This window comes from Trachurus japonicus, chromosome 14 (assembly GCF_045865225.1).
Source record: "Trachurus japonicus isolate A0001 chromosome 14, Traja_1.0".
Lineage (NCBI taxonomy): Eukaryota > Metazoa > Chordata > Actinopteri > Carangiformes > Carangidae > Trachurus > Trachurus japonicus.
In genome coordinates this window covers 4040559-4061488 of record NC_140920.1, presented here as the reverse complement: position 1 = coordinate 4061488, position 20930 = coordinate 4040559, and the positions used below count along the sequence as shown (strand labels likewise).

Genomic DNA, 20930 nt, shown 5'->3' with positions numbered 1-20930 from the left:
GATAGATAGATATTATAATGTCACAGCATTGACTAATTTAAAAGACAATAAAATGGAAGAAGATTCATGTAAACACAGCACATCATACAACAAATATAACAGGTAGAATATGATAAGACTGGTAATATAGTAGTTCAGTTGTGTGCTCTGGTAAATGTTCTTTTCTTTAATTCCCTTAGATTAAAATGCCAAAGAAAAGCAAAGCGAAGAATGAGAAGAGACGGAGCAGCGATGACGAGCAGCCTCCTCCTCCTCCTCCCAAACAGAGCCGGACTGAGGCCACCGAGGCCAGCGAGCCCAGCGACGCTCCGGGCGCTCCGAGCTTCAGCAGCCCACACAGCCTCTTCCAGAGCCTGATCCATCCCATGGGCACGGAGCGGTTCTTCAGCGACTACTGGGAGAAGAAACCTCTGCACCTTCAGAGGTCAGAAGAGCCCGGCACGGCGTCCTACTACCGCTCTCTGTTCCAGCTGTCGGACCTGCAGGGCCTGTGCTCCGAGGGTCTGAGCTACTACAGGGACGTCAACGTCGTCCGCTGCGTCAACGGCAAGAAGAAAAATCTCAACAAGGACGGGCCGGTGAAGAGCAGCGTCCTCAATAAGCTGTTCAGCCAGAATAAGGCCACCATCCAGTTCCACCAGCCACAGAGGTTCAAGGTGAGAGAGAGGGTATTTCTGCTTTGCACACTGCAAAAACACCAAATCTTTCCAAGAATATTTGTCTTATTTCTTGTCAAAATGTCTAATTTCTACTCAATACGAATCTCTTTCCACTTAAAATAAGACCCATCACCTAAAATTTACTTGTTTTTAGATCATTTTCACTTGTTTCAAACAAATTTTCACTTGAAATAAGTAGAAAAATCTGCCAGTGAAAGCAAGTTTTTTGTGCTTGTAATAAGGAAGAAAAACTTGCTCCACTGTCAGATTTTTCTACTTATTTCAAGTAACAATATGTGTGAAAGAAGTAAAAAAGTGTCTAAAAACAAGCTACTTTTAATATGATGAGTCTTATTTTAAGTATAATGAGATTGTTTTGACTAGAAATAAGACAAATGTTCTTGGTAAGAGTTTGAGTTTTTGCAGTGCACCTAATTGTTTGTATAGTAACACAACAGTTTCAATTTGGATGACAGTGCTCGGGTCCTTTGGCCCATTTTTTCAGTAGCAAAGAACCGAACTGCTGCAAAGCCGTACTACTACTTACCCACCCACCAAATACACGCACTAGAAACAGAAGTACACTGCAAAAACTCAAAATATTACCAAGAATATTTGTCTTATTTCTAGTCAAAATGTCATTTCTAGTCAAAACAAATCTCATTATACTTAAAATAAGACTCATCACTTTAAAAAGGAGCTTGTTTTTACACACTTTTTTTTACTTCTTTCAAGCATATTTTCACTTGGAATAAGTAGAAAAATCTGATAGTGGAACTAGTTTTTCTTTCTTATTACAACAAGCACAAACATGTTGCTATCACTGGCAGATTTTTCTACTTATTTCAAGTGAAAATGTGTTTGAAACAAATGAAAATGATCTAAAAACAAGTTCATTTTTAGGTGATGAGTCTTATTTTAAGTGAAAAGAGTTTAGTTTTGACTAGAAATGAGACATTTTGACAAGAAATATGACAAATATTCTTGGAAATATTTTGAGTTTTTGCAGTGTAGACATACAGACTCATCCTGGACTTGGATTCATCAAGAGGAAACAATCTCAGCTCCATATAAATGCGAATGAACCAGTGAAAAGAGTTTCATGGGTCATATTATTTACTTTGGCTCTTTAGTGCAAGCATCATTTTTCAAAACCCTCAAGAGAAACAGTAAAATAATTGTTCTTTTCTGACAACAAACTACTCAAGAAATTAGAAAACAGTTCTGCAAAAACTCAAAATCTTACCAAGAATATTTGTCTTATTTCTATTCAAAACAATCTCATTATACTTAAAATAAGACTCATCACATAAAAAGTAGTTTGTTTTTAGACACTTTTTACTTCTTTCAATCATATTTTCACTTGAAATAAGTAGAAAAATCTGACAGTGGAGCAAGTTTTTCTTTCTTATTACAAGCACAAAAAACTTGCTTTCACTGGCAGATTTTTCTACTTATTTCAAGTGAAATTTTGTTTGAAACAAGTGAAAATGATCTAAAAACAAGTTCATTTTTAGGTGATGAGTCTTATTTTAACTCATTGAGTGCCAACCACGTAATTTCTCGTTTTTCGTTCCCATGCGTTGAGTGCCAAAAACGAGATTTTACGTTTTTTGCTTTTTTTTTAAATTATGAAAATAGACACTTTAATACACATTATATGTAAATTTGGGGACTCTACGACGAGGAGAACTGAAATAGATGACGATCAAAGTCTCATGACAGCTCATGATCTGGAAGTTTTCATCATAACTCAGCTTTTTCAAATGGAGTTCTGCATGTGGATACAGCAGCTGCTCAGCTCTCACCCGCGAGGCTGCAGCAGCTGGGAGCTGAAACAGGAAGCTCTCAGCCAACAGTCCCGACCGGTCTTCATCTGGAGCAACACCGTGTCCTCCCCAAAGTCCTCCCGCGGTAAAATCTGATGGTCTCTGGGCCAAAGCAGACAGACCCTCACGTTCCGCGGCGAGAGGCTGTGACACGGCACGGTGCGTCTGTGTTATTGCTGTTTAGTGGCGCCCCCCCCGCCCCCAATGGTGATTTGTGAATAGAACAACATTTGTTGAATATGTTTATCTTACACGAGCCCTTTGATCCAGAAATGCGAGTGTCTGAAGAGCGACAGGCACAAACAGAGCACCTTTCATAAAAGACGCTGTATCTCCTTTTCTAGAAAAAAAGGAGGGATTTTGGTGAAACCAGCCATGTTTAGCTTGACTTTTCTCAGGAACAGAGGCACGTAGAAACAACGGTTTGTGGCCATTTGAAGCATAAAGTTTCACTTTTCAAATGAGCTACAGTATGTGTTGGTGGCAATAATATAGAATACACTATGGCTCTACATAAAAAGTCAAAAATGGTCTAAATTGCCGGTACACTTGACTAAAACTTTGGAAAGGAGCGCGGCACTAAATGAGTTAAGTGGAAAGAGTTTAGTTTTGACTAGAAATGAGACATTTTGACAAGAAATAAGACAAGTATTCTTGGAAATATTTTGAGTTTTTGCAGTATATGATGTTTTTTCCTGTATGTTGTTGTCAGGATGAGTTGTGGAGGATCCAGGAGAAGCTGGAGTGTTACTTTGGAGGCTTGGTGGGATCTAACGTCTACATCACACCACAGGAGTCCCAGGGCCTTCCAGCTCACTACGACGACGTCGAGGTACACGAGTCTGTGACTGCTTACACACTTAGAGTTGTATAAATCTGTTCTCTCTAATTCTCTAACGACTTTGCCTGCAGGTTTTTATTCTGCAGCTTGAAGGACAGAAGCGGTGGCTTCTCTACAACCCCACGGTGCCGCTGGCGACAGAGTACAGTGTGGAATCAGAGGAGAGGATCGGCAGCCCAACCCACGATATTATACTTAAGGTACGGCTGCACATCCAATCCATCCGTCCATCCATGTTGTACAGATGTAAACATGTGTGACCACTAAGAGACCAATCAATATAACCATATAATCTAATCATATCATTGTGGCTCTAACATCACAGAGTATATGTCAAATCACATGATAATTTCCAAACTGGCTGTAATTCCCTGTCTACCTTAAAACATCCACACAACTAATATTTAAAGGATAATTGCCGTTTTTTACAATCTGGACCTTATTTCTAGCATAAAATACGATCATTTACTCACCCAGATAACTTTGTTGTCATTTGGTTAGCTAACCCCGGACTCAGAGGAGGAAAAGCACTAGCGTATCATAACAAAATATTGGTGAAATGAAGGAGTTTCTCTGCAGATAATGTGTTATTTAGAGGCTGCATTCTGCTGCCCTGTAGACTCCATTATACGGATACGCGGCTCTCGGCTGCAGCTAATTTCATTGGAACGACTTGTAATGACACCAAAGTTATCTGGGTGACTAAATGACAGTATTTTATGCTAGAAATAAGGTCCAGATTGTAAAAAACGGTAATTATCCTTTAATTAATTAATAGAAAAAATAATAGAAAAAAAAAAAATGATAGAAACCGGCACTCAGGTCTGAAATTGTATACAAAATTTATTGGGCAAAGAATATGGCTGGACGCATTTCGTCTCTCAATGATTTTTTTCATACATTTTCAGAAGTGAGTGCCAGTTTCTATGATTTTTTTTGTTCCTTTACAACCGAGTCATCCTGTCTCTCTCTCCACAGGCTGGAGATCTCCTGTACTTTCCCAGAGGAACCATCCATCAAGCCAGCACTCCAGCAGGAGTGGACCACTCCACCCACTTGACTCTCAGCACCTACCAGCGGATGTAAGAGAGCTCCTCTTCTCCACAGCGCTCGCTCATAATAACAGGAGGCAGGAGGAGTGAGCGTGCTAACAAAAAAATAACTTTTTTTTTTTAAAAGCACCGATAGAAAAAGGCTGTAGTGGAAGCATGTTTCATAATTCAAATGTTATCACCTATAAAAACAGTGTAAAAACATCTGAGTCCTTGCCTGACGCTTAACTGTCACCTCAGGTCATGGGGAGATCTGCTGTTAGACGTCTTCCCAAGCTTCCTGAATGACAGCAGCAGGTCTGAAGTCAGCCAGAGAGAGGGCATGCCAAGAGGACTCCTACTGGTAAAAAAAAAACTGTTGGACTACAGACTCATAATTCAGAACTAAAATTGGCTTATGCTTTCACTCTGTAATAGATTTTTTTTTGTATTTTAAAGAGGAACTATGCAAGATTTTTGCTACATTTTTACCTTAATTAAACATCTTCGGAGTAAGTGTGGTGGTTAGATAAATGACTCGTAACGTAGCGTGAGTATCTCTTGGCCTAAAACCAACCTTGTAAGATCAGAGCCTCCCAACCATCTCCTTGGTTATGACAGATAAGACTACACAAATATACACATCATCATAACGCGTAAATGATAAATAACGTTATCCACCGTTTGCAAAACAGTGGAAAAGCGACCGAACTTGCATAGTTCCCCTTTAAGGTGCCATATTGTATAAAGTGAGATTATTATCATGTCTTTCATTTTTCCCTTTTGATTTCTTTGGTTGTCATTGATGGAGGCTTCTCAGGCCTCTTTTAATTCACACAAAGGCATTTACTCACATCCACAGGAACAAGCGTTCACACACACTGCAAAAACTCAAATATCAAATTACCGAGAATATTTGTCTTGTTTCTAGTCAAAATGTAATTTCTAGTCAAAACATATCTCATTATACTTAAAATAAATAAGACTCATCACTTTAAAAAGTAGCTTGTTTTTAGACACTTTTTTTTACTTCTTTCAAGCAGATTTTCACTTGGAATAAGTAGAAAAATCTGTTAGTGGAGCAAGTTTTTCTTTCTTATTACAACAAGCACAAAAATCTTGCTTTCACTGGCAGATTTTTCTACTTATTTCAAGTGAAAATGAGTTTGAAAGAAGTGAAAATGATCTAAAAACAAGTTAATTTTTAGGTGAAGAGTCTTATTTTAAGTGGACAAGAGGTTAGTTTTGACTAGAAATGAGACATTTTGACAAGAAATAAGACAAATATTCTTGGAGAGATTTTGAGTTTTTGCAGTGCAGGCTGTGTCTCAGTGTCTCGGCCCGTGTGTCTTTGTGTTGTGCAGGGCAGCAGCGAAGGTCAAGACACCAGCAGGCGGCTGGCCACCGTCCTCAGATCTCTGGCCGATGAAATGGACAAAGGGACGCTTGAGGTCCGCTCCACTCACATGAAGAGAGACTTTATCACCAACAGGCTGCCACCGTACAGCCAGCAGCCGCTCGCACCATGTGAGTGTGTTTGTGGTTATTTGTATGCAATCTACTGTAATATTGTTGTGCACATTAATAGAATTTACTTTGCCATTTTGTGCATATGTACAGTAAGCGTTGTGTGTGTGTGTCTCACAGCTGAGAGGATTCCTACTTTGGAGGATACAGTGCGTTTGAGGTTCAAAGATCACATGGTGGTAACAGAGGAGCAAAGTCAAGAGAGAACAGTAAGTCCATCAAAGGGATAGTTCAACATTTTGGCAAACTGGCCCATTGCCATAATCCCTATAGTCATAGCAGTAGGTTTGTTACCTTTAATTGTCGGTGCAAGCTATTTTTAGAACGGCGGAGCAGAGCCGTGAGCTGCTCAGAGCTACGCTACGGAGGCTCATGGGATTTCTTGGTTTCCCTCATCAAACTCATCAAATACACAATCCAACAACTCCAAAACGCTCTGGTGGACAAGTTGTGACCTGCACATTCACCACGTTATGAGATAATAACACAATGTTACCAGACAGAGTTGTTTTAGAGGGAAATACAGAGACTGCTTGATGAAAAACTGCCTCTAACGGGAACGCGCATCAGCAGTTTTGCATGAACTTACCTCTAAAACAACTCTGTCTGGTAACGTTGTGTTATTATCTCATAGCGTGGTGAATGTGCAGGTCACAACTTGTCCACCAGAGCGTTGTGGAGTTGTTGGATTGTGTATTTGATGAGTTCGATGAGGGAAACCAAGAAATCCCATGAGCCTCCGTAGCGTAGCTCTGAGCAGCTCACGGCTCTGCTCCGCCGTTCTAAAAATAGCTTGCACCGACAATTAAAGGTAACAAACCTACTGCTATGACTATATTTATGGCAATGGGCCAATTTTCCAAAATGTTGAACTATCCCTTTAAGATTGTCATTTTAAGTAGGAGTGGACCTGGACGATAACTGAATCTGATATTCTGACTGTGTGTGTGTGTGTGTGTGTGTGTGTGTGTGTGTGTGTGTGTGTGTGTGTGTGTGTGTGTGTGTGTGTGTGTGTGTGTGTGTGTGTGTGTGTGTGTGTGTGTGTGTGTGTGTGTGTGTGTGTGTGTGTGTGTGTGTGTGTGTGTGTGTGTGTGTCAGGATGAGGCCACGGAGCTGGTTGTGTTTGTCTTACACTCTTTGAAGAACCAGAGGGAGAGCCACATGATGGGTGAAGGTTGTGAAGAAGACGAGGAGGAGGAAGAAGAAGAGATCTCCAGGGTGAGCTGATGTCCACTCACTGTTTTCAGACCTTTAAGGGATAGTTCAACATTTTGGCAAATTTACCAAATTGTCATCATAATCCCTATCCCCCTTTTTCCGAACGTCAAAAACGTAAGCCGGTTTTGCTCTTCTGGTGGAATTTTACGTTTACGTTTCAATGGTTTCGGTAGTCCTGGTAAATGCATGGATTTTTTTTTTTTTTTCAATGAAAATCTGTAAAACACATGGATCATCACACCAGCTTTTAACAATGGATATCACACAAATTGACGTCATCCGTGTTAAAAGCCAGTGTTAATAGAACCAATGCGTTTACCGCAACTATGACAACGACTGAAAACCATGGAAACGTAAACGTACAATTCCACCGGAAATGCAAAACCGGCTTCCGGTTTTGACCATAGATGACGTTCGGAAACTTGTGGATAGTCTTAGCAGTAGGTTTGTTACCTTTAATTGTCGGTGCAAGCTATTTTTAGAACGGCGGAGCAGAGTTGTTGGATTGTGTATTTGATGAGTTTGATGAGGGAAAACAAAAAATCCCATTAGCTTCCGTAGCGTAGCTCTGAGCAGCTCACGGCTCTGCTCCGCCTAAAAATAGCTTGCACCGACAAATAAAGGTAACGAACCTACTGCTATGACTATAGGGATTATGGCAATGGGCCAATTTGCCAAAATGTTGGACTATCACTTTAACAAGAGGTGCACACTGTGGCCTTGAGGATCATTTACAGTCAATAAAAACTTTGCCTTGACGGATATTAATATTCTGTTTCCCTGCTAAAGTCCTTTAAGTCCAATTAAAGGTAACAAACCTACTCCTAAAACTATAGGGATTATAGCAATGGGCCAATTTGCCAAAATGTTGAACTATCCCTTTAAAAGTTTTGCTAACAGGCTGTCAAGTACCTGTGTGGACTGAGTTTAAGAAATCATCTTAGTATTAAAAGGTTTATTCTAAAAAAAACTTTATTTTGTTGAAAGACCTCCCTGGCTGCCTTAGTGCCTTTGTGACTGTAAAACCATTTCAATGCAATAATTGTATGATCCTCACAAAATATGACATCACTGAAGAAATGAGGCATACAGTAGAATAATTCACAACAGAGACTGTATAACCCAGACACCATGAGACCAATGCACAGCTCAGACATAAACCAGATTTATGTCTTGCCTTTGCCTTGTATGGAAAGTCTGTTCTGCTGGGAGTGTTGCCAGTTTTACAAACCCATAAACGTGTGTTTTGTTTTGTTTGTTTTGTTTTTGTCTCTGCAGGGGCTGAAGTTCCCTCTGTCCCACCTCGAGGCGCTGCGACAGCTCCGACAGGCCGAGCAGGTGGCCGTGGCCCAGCTCCAGCTGCCCACACAGGAGGCCAAGCTCAGTCTGGTCTTGGCTCTCTGGAGCGAGAGTCTGCTGGAGGTGCTGTAGCTGTAGCACACACCGCTACATCAGAATATCACTGCACTGCAAAAACTCAACATCTTACCAAGAATATTTGTCTCTTTTCTAGTCAAAATGTCATTTCAAGTCAAAACAAATCTCATTCTACTTAAATTAAGACTCTTCACATTAAAAAGTAGCTTGTTTTTAAGACACTTTTTACTTATTTCAAGCAGATTTTCACTTGAAATAAGTAGAAAAATCTGATAGTGGAGCAAGTTTTTCTTTCTTATTACAAGCACAAAAAACCTGCTTTCACTGGCAGATTATTCTACTTATTTAAAGTAAAAATGTGTTTAAAACGAGTTAAAATGATCTAAAAACAAGTTAATTTTTAGGCGATGAGTCTCAATCTAAATGGAAAGAGATTAGTTTGAGACATTTTGACAAGAAATAAGACAAATATTCTTGGAAAGATTTTGAGTTTTTGCAGTGTGGACTCAAGAAATTCTTGATTTTTTTTACACAAATCCATCTCCTGGTCTTACTGTGTTTTCCTCCTGAATAAAGTTGTGTGAAAGCTGGAGCTCTGATCTCACGTCACCATCTTCTGTGACTCATTCAGCCTTTACTTCACGTCAATTACCTCAAGAAAAGAGTGTTTCACAAGTTTATCTCCTATAATCTATAGCAGTGGTCCCCATTCATTAGTGATGCTCAACCCTGGGTTAGTAGGTTGTACATTTTTATTAAGCAACTGGTTGTGACATGGTTGATATAAGGCTATTTAATTATTTTGCCATATGATTTTATTTGGCATCATCACATTGTTGCAGGGCAAAAATAATCTACTGTGTATTACGAATATGAATTACCAGTACCGTAGTACTTTATTAATCCCCGAAGGTAAATTCATTTGTCCGTCAGCTCATCAACCATCTGCAGGAGAATTCAAAAGCAAGCAGTCTCTGCATTTCAAATACTAATTTTCCCCACTGTAAGTTATTCAAAACCAAAAAAGTGAATAAATAAATACATCAAACAAAATATTAGGATATTATTCAACAATCATTACCATTAGGGTCAATACTCTACAGGCAGCTTACATAGTCCCTCTTTAATATTGGGATACTGAATGTCACCTAGGCCCACTAAAAGCAAGAAAATAAACCAATAGACAATGCATTCACTGTAAACACATCATCTCTTTCTTTTTTGGTATTAAAAAACTGCAACAGCAATGTGCAATAACAATTAAAGATTTTTGTAATTAGGCAGAATGTCTCTGTGGGTCGACATGTTAAACACTACAGCTTTAAAAAAGTTAATTGCCCTTTGGGGGTCCCCTAATGGTCATGGGGCCCAGTTCGCTTATGCTATGGTCTGGCCCTGATAATTAGCATCACATTATCTCCAAATCCCTGAGGAATAATCTTTCATTTTGTCTAAAAAAAGGCAAGTTGGATATAATTGGATATAATTCACTTTGTGTAATAATAAAAAAATCACTTGTTCACATGTTGGATTGTGTGTAGACTTCCTCTTTTTAAACTTTTTTTTTGCATGAAAGGGTTTAACTTTATTAACAATTATATACATGACAATACTGTTGAGCCAGGGGAAGAAAAAAATATAATAGTATAAATATACAAAGAGTAGGAAGTATCATGTAGCCTATAAAAAAAAATCCAAAATAAAGTTTGTTTTTAAAGCCTTTGGCATTTCTACTCTATTGATGTCGTTGCTGTATTGATAATGTTCCTTCAAAAAAAGTGTAAAATTTGGGTTGCTTTCAGTCCATTTCTTTTTGTGGATATGACATTTGCCTAAAAATAAAACAAGTTGTACAAAATCATTTTCCATTTGGTTGTTTTCAAAGTAAAGAAAAATGCCCTTTTCATGCAGATTTTGTACATTCAACCAAAACATTTGACAATATAAACAGTGAAAAAATAAATGTGCAATAGATTGATAGGGGCAGGTATTATACGTTTTCTTCATCCTGCTCCTTTTCATTCATGGTGAAAATGTGTACACTATGTAGCCTATATATATGTGCAACTATGTGAGAATGTACACCATGACATCACAAGATAGTCTACTTGCCAAAAATGAGTACCCGGAAATGTTGAGTACCCCAAAGTTTTATGTTAGAAATATATAGTATGGGTCTCCAGTATTCAGAAACTGCCGGATGCTAACTTATATATATTGGGCAATTAGCACAATTGACATAATTAGCATAAATTAGCATAGTTATATGGGCAATATTTCAGCAAAATTGACTTGGCTGATCTGGGCAATATTGGAGTGGTTTTAGGGGTTATTGATGATGCTGAATCCATTTCTGACATTTTCAAAATTCAAAATGGCTGTCTAAACCGGAAGTGACCAGATTGAAATCCATCAAAATCGGCCCACTGGCGGTTTAAATCTGGTCACTACCGGTTTAGACAGCCATTTTGAATTTTGAAAATGTCAGAAATGGATTCAGCATCATCAATAACCCCTAAAACCACTCCAATATTGCCCAGATCAGCCAAGTCAATTTTGCTGAAATATTGCCCATATAGGAAACTATGCTAATTTATGCTAATTATGTCAATTGTGCTAATTGCCCAATATATATAAATTAGCATCCGGCAGTTTCTGAATACTGGAGACCCATACTATATATTTCTAACATAAAACTTTGGGGTACTCAACATTTCCGGGTTCACAATGGGGCCCTATGGGCTGGCAAGTAGACTAAGAGTATTCAATATCAAGTTTAAATCTTTCTAATGTTTTTTTTTTCAGGATATATTTTGTGTATAATTTTGAAAGACTCCTCTTTTTAACGTACTGAAAGGGAGTTTTTTTTTTTAACAGGCCCAGAGGGTTAAAGGCAGCTCTGTTAGTAGCAGACAGATAGACAAAGAAAGGAAGCGGAACCACTAGCAGCGAGGGAGTAGCGTAGTGAACGCACCACCGGACCGTTTTCACAGGCGCACCCAGGTACCCGCCATGACCATGGATGTATGAGACTGTTGTCAACAACACTGAGGTAAACGGGGTTTTTATTTCTGCTGCTGCTCATAATAACACAAGGTGATAATCTCTGAGCTGAGCTGCTGCTGCTGCTCCGTCTCTTCCTGCTCCGCTGCAGGTCGTCGAGCAGCTTCAGGAGGAGGAGCGGTCACAGCCGACACACTTTCTATTTTTTTAATTTCATGTAGTGAATTTACATGATACAAACTAGAGAGAGAGAGATACACACACACAGTTCAGTCTGCTACATGTGGAAACCTTGACACAGCTGAACGACTGCAGGACATTAGTGAGGAAAATGTATTCTGCAATCTGCGGTTCATCAGTACAAATCCTAAAATACTGTTTGATTATGTGCTGCTGTGGATGAATAACCAGCAAACCCAACGACTCCCTATCCCTAGCTGTGAAACTTTTGACTATAGTTTAAATCATATAAATGATACATACTGGGTTTTTAATGTTGTTAACATTATTAATGAAATGTTAACAAAGTGAAGTAGTTAAAATGACCATTATATGCATTATTTTCTCTACTAAATATGAGGTGTTTGCTGCTAAGACTGGATTTACTGCTACTGATGATGACAGGAGAGAGTTAGGTTGGGCAGGGTTAGATGGCTGTCAAATGTTAATGTGTTTAATGATGCTAATGCTTTTTTATTTTCTATTTGAACATATTCTTTTTCCATCCTCCCTTCCTCACTGATTGTAGTTTTTCAAGCGTAATGTTTGTTAGTAGACATGAGTTGCAACCCCTTATCCTCTAATAGCTACTACAGCTCAATATATTGTATAAAAAACTTCACACTTCACATAGTTAAATGTAAAATGATATTGACTACTTATATTTCTTCTTGTAGCAAATGTTGGCCTCCCTGTCCACAATGATGTCCCACGGTTTCAAGAGCAGCAAGCAGGACTTCACCTTTGGGCCATGGAAGGTGACTGCTGCCAAAAACCACATCATGAAATCCAAAGACATCGAACGGTGAGAGGCTTCTTTTATTCTAACATGTGTAACTTGTCTAAAACCTTTACCTGTTCAGCTCTTTCTGGTGGATTCAGCTTTTTCTTATAACACGTTTAGATATTGTCACTTTCTGGTGGATCAATGTTTTTGCTGTAATCTTATTTCTGACCTCACTTCTATACTGTGCTTTATTGAATAGATTTAGTTAGATAGATAAGACTTTATTATTGTTGTGCAGTACACAAAGTCAAAGTCAAAATCTTTATTTGCCATTTGTGCATACACACATAGGAATTTTTGTATGGTTGTTCCAGGTCAGGTGGAAAAACAAAAAAGCACACAAGGACATAGGCTACAAGACACAACGAAAAACACTTTAAAAAGGCTAGAGCCTGCCCTACCCGAGCCGAAATCAGCAGTCAGAAGCTGATTTCATTTTAGCTCTAAACTCTGTATCACTTTGTCAACATTTCAAACATTTTTAGGCGAGAAAGTAGCCGTTTAGATCAGCAGTGTGTCGTTAATTTGTCTAAATACCAGCTGTTTACAATTTTGTTCGGACGAATTTGGCGCTACTCAAGCTAGCCGTTGACGGACGCACTTCCGGTTACTTTCACAAAATAAAACACCCGTTGCCCTTTACATACAGAAAACCATGACGATAGAATTGGTGCTTTTACTTTGAAATAGGAAGCTAACCTACCCTTGATGTAGCTAGCTTGAACCAAAATAAACCGTCTTTGCTTGAACCCTCAGTTTTGACCGATATCGTCCCGTTACCGGCATTTGACCGCTCAAGATGCCTTACCGGAGAGTTTTGTCAGCTCTGAGACGAAGATCGGCCCGCCAGTTTCCGTTTAGAGTTGCTTTAGGTGGAGTCAGGCTAACACTACCCATACACTTCCAGCGTTTGAGCTAAGCTAATTACGGGCGATACGGCTCTATCTCCCTTGTTACTGCACGCACAGTCGAAAGGATGGTGTCTATCTGCTGGTCATGGACTCGGGAGTGAGGCAAGACACGAAAAAAAATGTTGGTGTATCCCTTTAAGTTAATTATTTTGACAGGCTTTAATGTGGATGAGGCTGTGGCTTTAATATATTTTTTTTAATTACACCTCAAGAGCTAAATTAGAAGCTGAAGAACAAATGCTTTGCTCTTCTGAAATGTGGTTTGAAGTGTGGACATACAGTACAGTTGTGTTTGTGTGTCACAGGTTTTGATCTGTTTGCTGTTCGTCTTTCCAGATTAGCAGAAGAGATGAACATGCCGTCCCTTCCAGAGATGCTGTTCGGGGACAACGTCCTGCGCATCCAACACACAGACGGCTACGGCATCGAATTCAACGCCATCGACGCCCTGAAGAGAGTGAACAACATGGAGGATGCTGTCAAGGTGGCCTGTGCTCAGGAATGGCAGGAGAGCAGGCAAGATGGACAGAGATGTCAGAGTTACAGTTGATATGTGGAAAACAATAACTAAATACCAATATAAAGAAACACACAAATAGAAAACTGATGCTCAGATGGATATTTCCCTGTTGTGCCCCTTCAACAGAATGAACAACAGCCTCTCTGAAGAAGAATAAGTACCTGTCCATCAGTATCTCTGCTGTAGACTCGGGGCAAAGGGGCAATCACATTAATTTGGCTGCTTGGCAAGGTTACATGATTTGGGCAGCAGGACTTTTGCAGGGAAACAGACACATTAATATCCATCAAGGGAATTTTATTGACTGTAAACGATCCTCAAGGCCACAGCGTGCACCTCTTGTTAAAGGGATAGTTCAACATTTTGGCAAATTGGCCCATTGCCATAACCCCTATAGTCATAGCAGTAGGTTCGTTACCTTTAATTGTCGGTGAAAGCTATTTTTAGAACGGCGGAGCAGAGCCGTGAGCTGCTCAGAGCTACGCTACGGAGGCTCATTATGGGATTTCTTGGTGTCCCTCATCAAACTCATCAAATACACAATCCAACAACTCCAAAATGCTCTGGTGGACAAGTTGTGACCTGCACATTCACCACGCTATGAGATAATAACACAACGTTACCAGACAGAGTCGTTTTAGAGGTAAATTCATGCAAAACCGCTGATGCGCGTTGCCTTCAGGGACAGCTTTTCATCAAGCAGTCTCTGTATTTCCCTCTAAAACAACTCTGTCTGGTAACGTTGTGTTATTATCTCATAGCGTGGTGAATGTGCAGCTCACAACTTGTCCACCAGAGCGTTTTGGAGTTGTTGGATTGTGTATTTGATGAGTTTGATGAGGGAAACCAAGAAATCCCATGAGCCTCCGTAGCGTAGCTCTGAGCAGCTCACGGCTCTGCTCCGCCGTTCTAAAAATAGCTTGCACCGACAATTAAAGGTAACAAACCTACTGCTATGACTATAGGGATTATGGCAATGGGCCAATTTGCCAAAATGTTGAATTATCCCTTTAACGCTCCAGCGTCTATGATCACGCCGGTATGATCAGGTCACGTGACGTTTTCAAAGCGCTGTAACAAAACAGAAAAAATAGGTCACCTGGATCGCTGCTGTCAACTTCACTGGAAAGTGCAGATTTGAAACTCTCTCCCAGCTTTTGTTTGACGTTGAAACACCGTGTAAAACCAGAGATATGATAGTGTTGTTACAAAAATAGTTAGAGCATAAAAGTGGGATGAGATGGGCTGGCATTTGATTTTCTCCTCTCGATCCAAGACAGAAAAAAATGGTTGAATCGGCTGATACTATATTCTTATTGGGCCAATATGTAAATAAAGTAGGTTAAAGTGAAAATATAATTGTCAGATCATATAGGTGAAGTTTTTCTGGAAAAAAAAAAGATACCAAACATGGGTATAGTGAATATTTTTTCTATGTGGTATATAAAGGTAAAATCAAAAACTTGTAGGAATGTCACGATTAAATTTTCTTGGTGCGATTCTTGCCAGAGAAATAATCACGGTGTTACAATTATCACGATTATTATGCATTAATTAATTTCACAACACTATGAATGTGTAAAATCAAATATAGTCAAAATATAATTACATTACTCATGGTTTACACAAAATATTTCAAGTATCTATTAATATATGACCAATTATTAATCCCCCAGGGGAAATGTTTGAAATATTCAGGTCATAAATTGTCATCTATACCAAATGTTTGTGTTTATTTTAATCGTTTTTTGATTTGCTTTTTTTTTTTTTTATTAAAAATTACACGTTAACATTTAAATTCCTACCAATTCAATGTTACGTTAGTTAAATGGACCAGTATCTGTGCATTTGCCTTTAGTTTTGCGCACATCTGCCGATAAAGTTCCAACATAAAATTTTGTGAAAGTAACGGTATTTAGGAATCTTTACGGTTAATTAATTGCCCACCAAAACCAAACCAGCCTCAGACCTCTAAGGGTTAACATGAATCTGTGCGATCTCGCCCCTCAGAGCTGACTCGGAGCACTCCAAGGAGGTGGTGAGACCTTACGACTGGACGTACACCACAGACTACAGAGGCACCATGATAGGAGAAGGTGGGCAGATACAGGTGGGTCAATGGAGCGCAGCATCATCATCATCATCACCACCACCAAGGCTTTTGTTAACTTATGTCTGTTGTTTTATATTATTATTACATATGTCGACCTGTTGTTGTCTGAAGGTGACAGAGACGACAGAACGGATCGACATGGAGAAGCTGAAGGCTCGGGAACAGATCATGTTCTTCGACGACGTGCTGCTGTTTGAGGACGAGCTGCACGACCACGGAGTCTCAATGATTAGCGTCAAAATCGTGAGTGCTATTGAACATTTTCACTGAGTATGAAACTGATTTATCATTCAAAAGGATCAGAGAAGTTTTGCCTCCAAGGGGATACTTCGCCTATAATCGATAATTTACCAATTTTCTACTCACCGTCATGCCAAGGAAGGGTTTGGAGAACTTTCAGAGTCATCAAAAAGCTTTAGGAGTACCGGGGGGGTCCGGCTGGCAACGGGTTTTCATATAATGGCGGCAGATAGAGCTCACTTTTGAATGGTCCAAAACACACACTATGAAACATCCAGATACCTCCATACTGCTCGTCTGTACTGACCCAAGTGTCCTGAAGCTGCCACATGGAAAAGTTGTTCAGAAAACATTAATGTGATCTCTGTTTTTAGGACACTTGGGTCAGTACAGACGAGCAGTATGGAGGTATCTGGATGTTTCATAGTGTGTGTTTTGGACGATTCAAAAGTGAACTCTATCCGCCGCCATTATATGAAAAACTGTTGCCAGCCAGACCCCCCCTGGAACTCCTAAAGCGTAAAGAGTAGAAAATTGGTGAATTATCGATTTTAGTATGCCTTTAAAGGGGAATTGCCATTTTTTTACAATCTGGACCTTATTTCTAGCATAAAATACGATCATTTCCTCACTCAGATAACTTTGGTGTCATTACAAGTCGTTCCGATGAAAAAGATCCAGCCGAGAGCCGCGTATATCCATATAATGTGTGTCTACAGGGCAGCACAATGCAGTCTCTAAATAACACATTATCTGCAGCGAAACTCGTTCATTTCACCAATATTTAGTTCTGATAGGCTAGTGCTATTCCCCTCTGAGTCCGGGGTTAGCTGTTATCAACATCCGGGGTCTGTAGGTTGACCTACTGACCTCTGACCTGGATGATATCATCTCTGAGCGCCGCCCGGCTCATTCTGATAATAATCATTCCACTTCGGCATTCAGCTAATTTCATCAGAACGACTCATAATGACACCAAAGTTTATCTGGGTGAGTAAATGATCATATTTTATGCTAGAAATAAGGTCCAGATTGTAAAAAAAACGGCAATTATCCTTTAAAGCCCTGTTCTCCTTTACAGGAACTATATTCACACAGCCACTTACACTGACTCCTGAAATCTGTCTAATTACTCAACCACTGGTGCATTCTGTCTGAAAATAAAAAATCAAAATTAAATAAATGATGTTGAAGTGATCCTAATTGATTTCAAAATGTTTGACATCTCCGTAACCATGACAATGATGTGATGTGATGTTTACCGTGTGTCCTGTGGACGATGCAGAGGGTGATGCCTACCAGCTTCTTCCTGCTGCTGCGCTTCTTCCTACGAGTGGACGGCGTGCTGATCAGAATAAATGACACACGACTGTATCATGAGGCAAGTCGGTTTCATCCAACCAATGACTTAATAGAGTTTGAATGTGACAGAAGTTGTATCACACTGTGAACTGAGTAATGAAGAATATGATCCTATCTTTGATTTCCAGGCTGGAAAGGATTACATGCTGCGGGAGTTCAGCACGAGGGAAAGTAAAATAGCAGATCTGAAGGTGAGTTGTGTAACTGATAACGAGCTGCGAGGCACAACTGCAGAGCGTTGTTGTGAAATAATCTTAAGTGAATGAAGCAATGGAGCTTTTTTCCAGGACATCAAAACTGCACGCCATGTTCTCCATTAGTGGAGATGGTGTTGGCCCGGTTGTTGCGACTGACTCAGCAGAGTTTCATATTCCTCAGTGATTCCTCATGGAATTGCCACCCGGTTCCTCCACTAATCCCTCAGCTTCTTCCTTTGTCAACCATTTATGTTTTTACAGTTGGTTGCTTGGTCACACAGAGACAGAATCTCTAGTTGCAGATGTGCTGTGGGACAGATTGGCTCTCTGTTCAGATATTGGGCTCTTGAAGGGAGTTAGCTGGAACTCTGAGTGTAACGTCTTGCCAGCTGCTCACAGATAAAATGATTGCGTTCAGCTCAACTCAGCTTTCTCCCAAATTTCCCATTAACAATAATGGGCTGGGAAAAACATTACAACCACCTGGCACTGTAATGCAGCGCAGCACAGTCCAACAGCCCCTTTGTGCAAACTTTAATCTCAGTAATGAATAAATATATAGACATGATAATGGGCTGTCATATAGCTCACTGGGTTGAACAGGTTTCCTGTATACAGAGGCTACAGCGGCCCTGAGCTGCATGTCATTTCCCTTTTTATAAGAAAAAAAAAAGCCTGTGTGCATATATATATATATATCTCAATAAGAAATAAACAATCTCTCGATCCCTCAGGATTGTACATCTCATACTAAATTTTTGTCAGTGTCAATCCACTGTAACAAATGTATTGTTTAATTGTTGTTCTGGATGGTTTTATGCTGTATTTTACAAGTAAACATAATAAAATGGTCATGAAGTTTTTTGTTGAGGGAGGGAATAAGCAGCACTGCCTATTTACATAGAAATTAGCATTAACATTTTTACCTATGGCACAGTATTTGCATACAAATATTCAGTCTCACCACGTATGTGAATAGAAGCTGTCATAACGATAATTATTAATGCAATGTTAAAGGGATAGTTCAACATTTTGGCAAATTGGCCCATTACCATAATCCCTATAGTTTTGGGATCATGGGATTTCTTGGTTTCCCTCATCAAACTCATCAAATACACCATCCAACAACTCCAAAACGCTCTGGTGAACAAGTTGTGACCTGCACATTCACCACGCTATGAGATAATAACACAACGTTAGGAGAGGGAGTTGTTTTTGAGGTAACAAACCTACTACTACTACTACTACTATAGGGATTATGGCAATGGGCCAATTTGCCAAAATGTTGAACTATCCCCTTTAACTCATCATCAGATTTCACTTTAAGTCTTTCAATTCATTAACAGAATATGAATATAAAGTCTTGAAGATGAGTCAACACAGATGTTATTCTCTCCTCCAGAACGTCCCGGCTGCGCTCTACACCGATCCTAATGAAATCGCCCAGCACTTAACGCTGAAGCTGACGGTGTGTGAGAAGCTGGAGCTTCCTGTGACGGAGCCTCAGACGACCGCTGATGAAGAGCGCCAGTGACCAGCGTAGTTAGAAGTCCACAGCGATGTGTTGCGCGATGAAGAACAGGAATAGTAGTCTTAAAACACATCGTTAATCTTACAGTACAGTAACATAACCATTGATCTCTGCTTCACACATCTGAGGAATAATTTTTACAGGTATAGTTTTTTTTATATATGGCCACGATGATGGTGTGTTCTTAAACCTCTGCATCTTGATGCACTGTAATAAAGAATCTTTTACCCCAGTTCAACACTTTGCTTGAGCATCTAGCTTCGATTTAGCTTTTTTTTCCAATTGAACTGTTTTGTTTTGTTTTCACTGTCGACTTAACATTTTGACTGTAAGGCTCACTAGGACATTTGTTTGTAAGTCTTACTGTAAAAAGCTACACTAAACAGCACTTCAGTCGAAACGTTTCTGTAAATATGGGAACTGTATTTTCCACAGTGACTAACAGAAGTGGGAACTTGGTTTCCATTTGCAAGTCAAACAGAATCTATGTGAATATGTCGACCATGCGGCCAAATAAATGTTGTTTGTGTAAATACAGCTAGCTTACTGTGCTTGTGCTGGATTTTTGTTTTCTTCAGAGGAATGTCCATGGTTTACTTCAGCTGTGCAAAACAAACGGGTTTCTACCATTAACAATCATTAAATTACTCCAACATGAAACCCAACTCCAATGTTGTTTTGTAATACAACCTGTTAGATGTTTAGTTTTTTCATTTTTGATTTGACGTTGCATTTATTATTACACATGGCAAGTTTGCTGTTCACCTGTTTTGGGTTTTTGAATTTTTGAAAAAGAGAAAACAATTTACCTTGTTGTGTACAAAGGTTTGGGCATTCCTTGGTAAATTATAGCCTATTTTCTCTATTTTTGTGAATCCCTGCAGTTGTTTCATTTTGTAATTGTGGCATGTACCACAGTTTGGACAGTGGGTTAAGGGTGACAACAAGACAAAGAGAGAGAGAGAGAGAAACTTCAATAAATATTTTGTAAAGCTTACAAAGATTATGTTTGAACAGCTTTTTTATTTTATTTTCATAATGATAGATAGATAGATAGATAGATAGATAGATAGATAGATAGATAGATAGATAGATAGATAGATAGATAGATAGATAGAGAATACTTTATTCATCCCTAGCAGGGAAATTCAAATTAGTCCAGTAGCTCACACAACGACACAAAGATGAACACAAAAAACATGTGTATGTGATAGATATATTGTTTATGCAGACAGTTCCAGAAACCAGAATGTGTCCTCTTGCTTGAAAATTTAGATTTGTGCATGTCAAATTTGTAAGTAAAAGTGGGAATTTAGATTATGAAGATGCAGCATCTGTCTATCGGAGTAACGACACTGCGCATAAACACCCGGTAGTAAATCGGAAGCTGGAGACTTTCCATAGTAAATATACTAAACCGTCTTTGCCTCGTAGCATAGCGAAAGATCCTGACAGAACTGAACTCAACAGGCGCCATTTTGTGTCTGCTTATCCAGCTCATTTTTATTTATCAACGGTTTCCACTCACTCATCATGTGACCCGCCGCCATCTTTGAGTTCTGTAG

At 39.4% G+C, this 20930-nt stretch overlaps 2 protein-coding genes across 2 annotated transcripts in view; both read left to right on the top strand.

The window, feature by feature from the left end:
* riox2 (ribosomal oxygenase 2) overlaps positions 1 to 8604 on the top strand; it is a 9746-nt gene extending 1142 nt beyond the window's left edge. The window contains exons 2-10 of the mRNA XM_085797124.1: positions 180 to 656; positions 3201 to 3320; positions 3401 to 3529; positions 4308 to 4411; positions 4622 to 4724; positions 5725 to 5887; positions 6008 to 6096; positions 6986 to 7105; positions 8384 to 8604. Coding sequence (XP_085653250.1) covers positions 186 to 656; positions 3201 to 3320; positions 3401 to 3529; positions 4308 to 4411; positions 4622 to 4724; positions 5725 to 5887; positions 6008 to 6096; positions 6986 to 7105; positions 8384 to 8536 — 1452 coding nt within the window. The 5' untranslated portion in view covers positions 180 to 185 and the 3' untranslated portion in view covers positions 8537 to 8604. The remainder of the gene's footprint in view (positions 1 to 179; positions 657 to 3200; positions 3321 to 3400; positions 3530 to 4307; positions 4412 to 4621; positions 4725 to 5724; positions 5888 to 6007; positions 6097 to 6985; positions 7106 to 8383) is intronic.
* A 2867-nt stretch (positions 8605 to 11471) lies between these two features.
* tiprl (TIP41, TOR signaling pathway regulator-like (S. cerevisiae)) lies at positions 11472 to 19902 on the top strand. Its single transcript, XM_085797130.1, has 8 exons — positions 11472 to 11534; positions 12382 to 12509; positions 13739 to 13918; positions 15933 to 16032; positions 16147 to 16278; positions 17561 to 17656; positions 17766 to 17828; positions 19237 to 19902. Exons 1-8 carry the CDS (start codon positions 11505 to 11507, stop codon positions 19366 to 19368), a joined length of 861 nt encoding a protein of 286 aa, XP_085653256.1. The 5' UTR covers positions 11472 to 11504; the 3' UTR covers positions 19369 to 19902.
* Positions 19903 to 20930: the final 1028 nt, after the last annotated feature.

Excerpts from the sequence above, each read along its gene's own strand:
- tiprl (XM_085797130.1), top strand. The coding sequence starts at position 11,505 with ATGTATGAGACTGTTGTCAACAACACTGAG. Across the intron at positions 16,033-16,146 it reads GAGAAGGTGGGCAGATACAG|GTGACAGAGACGACAGAACG; the intron begins GTGGGTCAATGG and ends TGTTGTCTGAAG. Across the intron at positions 17,829-19,236 it reads GTAAAATAGCAGATCTGAAG|AACGTCCCGGCTGCGCTCTA; the intron begins GTGAGTTGTGTA and ends TCTCTCCTCCAG.